This window comes from Pezoporus wallicus, unplaced genomic scaffold (assembly GCF_028554395.1).
Source record: "Pezoporus wallicus isolate ANWC-B61680 ecotype Strahan unplaced genomic scaffold, APGP_CSIRO_Pwel_v1 scaffold_8441, whole genome shotgun sequence".
In the NCBI taxonomy this organism is placed as follows: domain Eukaryota; kingdom Metazoa; phylum Chordata; class Aves; order Psittaciformes; family Psittacidae; genus Pezoporus; species Pezoporus wallicus.
In genome coordinates, this window is record NW_026641359.1 from 289,666 (window position 1) to 294,482 (window position 4,817).

At 46.4% G+C, this 4,817-nt stretch overlaps 1 protein-coding gene across 1 annotated transcript; it reads right to left on the reverse strand.

Annotated features, from left to right (window-relative positions):
- Positions 1-1,399: 1,399 nt before the first annotated feature.
- LOC130606681 (feather keratin 4-like) lies at positions 1,400-2,437 on the reverse strand. The gene is made up of 2 exons (XM_057423201.1): positions 2,279-2,437; positions 1,400-1,801 (listed from the first exon to the last, which is right to left on the reverse strand). Exons 1-2 carry the CDS (start codon positions 2,408-2,410, stop codon positions 1,451-1,453), a joined length of 483 nt encoding a protein of 160 aa, XP_057279184.1. The 5' UTR covers positions 2,411-2,437; the 3' UTR covers positions 1,400-1,450.
- Positions 2,438-4,817: the final 2,380 nt, after the last annotated feature.

Consider the following 4,817-nt stretch of genomic DNA (forward strand, 5'->3'; position numbering starts at 1 on the left):
TTAACACAACAACAAACAACTGAGGGGCTACTTGGCTTTTATTTACCTTGAAGTAATTTATCATTGCTTCCAGCTGGTCCCTGAGCACTGCTGGATCACTGTTCCCTATTTACTGAGAGCTGTCTATAACTACTTTACTGCGCTTGGCTTCTGGTCATCTAAGTTGTTCTTTGAAATGCATCTGCTGACCTTCTTTAAGCTCCAATTTCTACGTCCCTGTTTCTTAGGATTTTGCAAGGAGACTTCTTTACTTTGTTCAGTACTAACAAGTAAACCTAGAAGAAGTTACCTGCTTTGGGGCATTTATGATTTCATAGTCTCAGAAAGCAAGATAGGAAAGTACAAGAGTGTGGAAGTAGATTCAAGTTTCCTGATTCTCAGACTGGAATTTCATCACTAGCTAATTTGCTCTCTGACTGTCTCTTGAAGTTCCTTTTGCTGCTGTGAAATGTCTAATATTTTCTCTTTGCTATGTTCTATGGAATTATAACATCCTCTATTATTTTGGCTTCTTTTATGGTGCATAGAATTACAATAGCTCTGGTAAAACTCCATGGAAAGGTAGGGGAAGTAGGGATGAGCTACTTCAATACTTTTGGAGTGGCTATTTAGTACTTTACCCTGGTTTTGAAACTATTATTTAAGGGTTGGGCAGTTTTCTCACACCTGGTTCCTGTAAAGATTAAATCAGACACACAGGGGAGCTCTGCATGCTGTAAGCAGGATTTCCTGATGAATGAATCCACAGGCGTTATATAAACACTGTTTGTAAGAGCACAAGACTCATCTGCAGATCTCTGCAGATAAGGGGATGATTTGGTTCAATTCATTTGCAAAGGCTACATTCCCCCAAAACAAAGAAGAAAGCAAACAGATGAATGTTCTTTGGATGCAATCATAAGTGTTTATTAGGATCAAGAAGCATAGATTTTCAGCAAAATAAGGGAAAAATACAAGGTGGCTTTTAAAAGGGCCAACTTAATAATCTGTACCAAACTGATTTATTTTCATCACATTTGTTTTCTTTCTTGGTTCAAGTCTCAAATGGACAGGATGAATCGTAGTATAAGGTGATAAGATTCCTATTAGACATAAAGAAATCAAAGTATAAAACTACTAAAGAAATGATACTGTGGTCCCAAGCAACTGGAAGTATACATGGACCAGTTTCCAGTAATAAAAGTGCTTTTGTGCTCTAACAGTGAGAAACAGATTTTCATGATCAGTAATTTGATTTCCAAGAATGGAAAAGATCGATTGTGAAAAAACTGACATTAAAAGCAAACCGAGCATAAAGAAGACAAACAGAAGAGCAGTTCCCATGGGTGCTAAGAAGCACTCATAGTTCACCATTCCTTCAGAGAGCCTTTCTTCTCAGCTCTGTTGCACACTTAGGTCTTGCTGTCAGTTCCTCAACTGCTTCTCCTGCCAGACACAGCTTCTGCCACGCTTAACATGGCCCACAGCCCCCATAGCGCTGGCTCCAGAGCTGGTTGGAGGAAGACGAGGAGAAGCAGCCCCCATAGATAAGGGAGCCCTGCAGGCCTCTGGGGCGCTCCAGCCCCAGTGGGGATGAGCTGCCCACGATGCTCTCCTGAGGACAGGAGCTGAGGATGGGGCCCGGGAAGGTGATGACCACGGGCGGTGGGTAGACCACAGCACGGGAGTCCCCACAGGAGGTGATGCAGGGCTGGTTCCAGGCGTTGGTGATGGGCTGCGGGCAGGTCACCTCGCAGGGTGGGAAGCAGCGGGAGCTGAGCTGCTGCCTGGAGAAGGACATCCTTTGGGCAGAGAGGTGAACCTGCAACACACCATGGACTTTGAGTCAAACTTCTGCTCATGAGCTACTGCACAGACCACCCTGCTCTGCCTTGTCAGCAGCAGGGAGGGCTCAGAATGTGCTGTCTGGAGCTGCTCTGCTAATGCTTAGGTGCTTCTCTTCTCTCTCACTTTCCCCTTCCCTGCCCTCCTTTCTCCCTCCCAAGCAGCTCCTCCATGCTCTCCCAGGTTTTCTGCACACTGAGTGCTGCCCAAGCCCGCTGAAAAGCTATACTGAGGTGCACCAGTCAGTTCACACTCCAGAGTGAAAGAACTTGGATTGAGACCCATATTGGCTGAATCCTCTAACTTGTAGCTGCTACAGTGGAGTTTGGACAGATCTGCAGCTGCCCTGTTTACCAACGAGAATATCGGAGAAAAAGGCCTTCACGCAGAACTGGTTGAAGTTCAGGCTATCCACACCTAAAGATACAAGAGATAAAGAAAGGATCAAACTTACTTGGATCAACGAAGAGGAGAAGTGAGGACCTGTGATCTGAGGACTTCTGAGCCAGATGCCCTTATATACCATCTCCTTGATTGCCTGGAGGGGATTGAGACATCCTTCATGTTTCAGGTTATTAAAACACATCAAGACACATCACTCCCCACGCTTCTATGACTGTTTTATTCATCTTTGGACAATTATCAGTTTCTTCCAACACCCTCTTCTTTCTTCCTTAAACCTTTTGAAGCAGTTTCACTTCCTGCAGCATTTTGCTGATTTTACCAATGTGACAAAAGTGTTGGAAAACTACTTTGCTTGAGCGATTGATTCACATAGCCAGCATTTTTCAAGCACTCTGCAGTATCACAGGTAGTGCAATGCACGTGGGCTGATTTGCTTTTCTAAACCCCTGCTGATGTTGAATTGAAGCATTGTAGAGCTTATGCTTGGAATAAAGGCTGAAGATACACTGCATCTGCTTTGTTCCTTATCCCAGCTCCACACTGCAGGTCTGATACAGCACACTAAAGCATAGAGGTGATTTGTTTTGTGAGCTCTTGCAGATCCCTGCACTTTCTTTTCCCTCTGAACAGAAAACCACAACTATACATTCTGTCCCTCTGAAGTCTTTGCACCACAGCCCCGGTAGATGTAGGGTGGCACATCTTCCTGGCTGCAGTGATATTATGTCCCTGTGCCTGATGTGAAGAAAATCCTTCAATAACTATTAAAATGGTGTTTTGTTTGTTTCTTTGTTTTACTTAGATGAAAATAGAACAGACCAAGACAATACTCTAAAGCCACACAGGGGAGAAGGATGCTTTATCGTGTGTTACAGGACACCTGAGGTTGAGATCTACCCCCATGTGCTTCCTTTTGTCCCTAAGGAGAGACCCTACTGCAAAAGCAGACCCCAGGGGCCCTGGCTGAAAGCAGAGGGAGCCGAACAAAAAACCTTAACTCTGCTGGGAGATGATTGCATTGTCCCACCTTGCTTGGGTGTTTGCAGTGTTCTCAGTGATTCAGTGCCTCAGCACTGACCTGCACCAGCATAGGAAAGGGATTAGAAGTCTTGATATTCCCAAAGGAAATTTAAAAGCAATCCCCAAGAAGGTAACAGTATCTGGAGTTAAAATATTGTAAGGAACTTTGAGTACGAAATCACTTTGGAAAACTGAAACTTCAATATCTGTAAGGAAAACAAGTAATAAATAGACATCCCACAAACCTGGGGAAGTCAGGCGAATGATTTCTAAGAAGGAAGAACCTGAGAGACGCTGAGGATAGTGTGGGCTGGGTAATACTTGCTAACAGTGAGGAAACTGTTTGCCTGGATGAGGAGTTGAGGCGTGACATGTAATCTGTGTGTTTGGGAACTAATTAAGATCTTGTTCATGAGGTGTCATAGACCAGTGAGCAGCCCAAGAAACAGTATAAAAAGAGCTCACAGCACAGATAGTGTCAGTCAACTGCTCTTTACTTCTCCTCTTTGGTGTCTTGAGTAAGTTTGATCCCACTTAATCTTTCTGGGTTAGTGTTGCACTTGAGTACTTTTAACTCTTTCAGAAATACTCTGCTTGTCTTTCTTACGCTTCTTTTTCATCAAAAATGCACTCCTTCTGCAGGCTGCAAAGCTTGGTAATGGGTGATCTCCAGCTTGTCACTTTGAGGTTGGCCAGATTGGGAAGCTTTCAGTGTGCAGAAAACCTGGGAGAGCATGGAGGAGCTGCTTGGGAGGGAGAAAGGAGGGCAGGGAAGGGGAAAGTGAGAGAGAAGAGAAGACCTTAGCATTAGCAGACCAGCTCCAGACCGCATTCTGAGCCCTCCCTGCTGCTGACAAGGCAGAGCAGGGTGGTCTGTGCAGTAGCTCATGAACAGAAGGTTGACTCAAGGTCCATGGTGTGTTGCAGGTTCACCTCTCTGCCCAAAGGATGTCTTTCTCCAGGCAGCAGCTCAGCTCCCGCTGCTTCCCACCCTGCGAGGTGACCTGCCCGCAGCCCATCGCCAACGCCTGGAACCAGCCCTGCATCACCTCCTGCGGGGACTCCCGTGCTGTGGTCTACCCACCGCCCGTGGTCATCACCTTCCCGGGCCCCATCCTCAGCTCCTGTCCTCAGGAGAGCATCGTGGGCAGCTCATCCCCACTGGGGCTGGAGCGCCCCAGAGGCCTGCAGGGCCCTTATCTATGGGGGCTGCTTCTCCTCGTCTTCCTCCAACCAGCTCTGGAGCCAGCGCTATGGGGGCTGTGGGCCATGTTAAGCGTGGCAGAAGCTGTGTCTGGCAGGAGAAGCAGTGGAGGAGCTCACAGCAAGACCTGGATGTGCAATTGAGCTGAGGAGCTCTCCAAAGTCTTGGGCACCCACAGCTCCCAAGTAATCCATTGGGCCCTGTGGGTGCTTCTTAGCACTCATGGGAACTGCTCTTCTGCTCGTCTTTCTAATGCTGTTTTATTGTGATGCTGTTGCTGTAAATCTGCACTGATTTATCAAAATACGCATTTTCCATTCTGACAGTATGGGTGGGAAAGTGGGTCATTTTGTGCTTTAGCCTG

Excerpts from the sequence above, each read along its gene's own strand:
- LOC130606681 (XM_057423201.1), bottom strand. The coding sequence starts at position 2,410 with ATGTGTTTTAATAACCTGAAACATGAAGGATGTCTCAATCCCCTCCAG. Across the intron at positions 1,802-2,278 it reads TCTCCTCTTCGTTGATCCAA|GTTCACCTCTCTGCCCAAAG; the intron begins GTAAGTTTGATC and ends GGTGTGTTGCAG.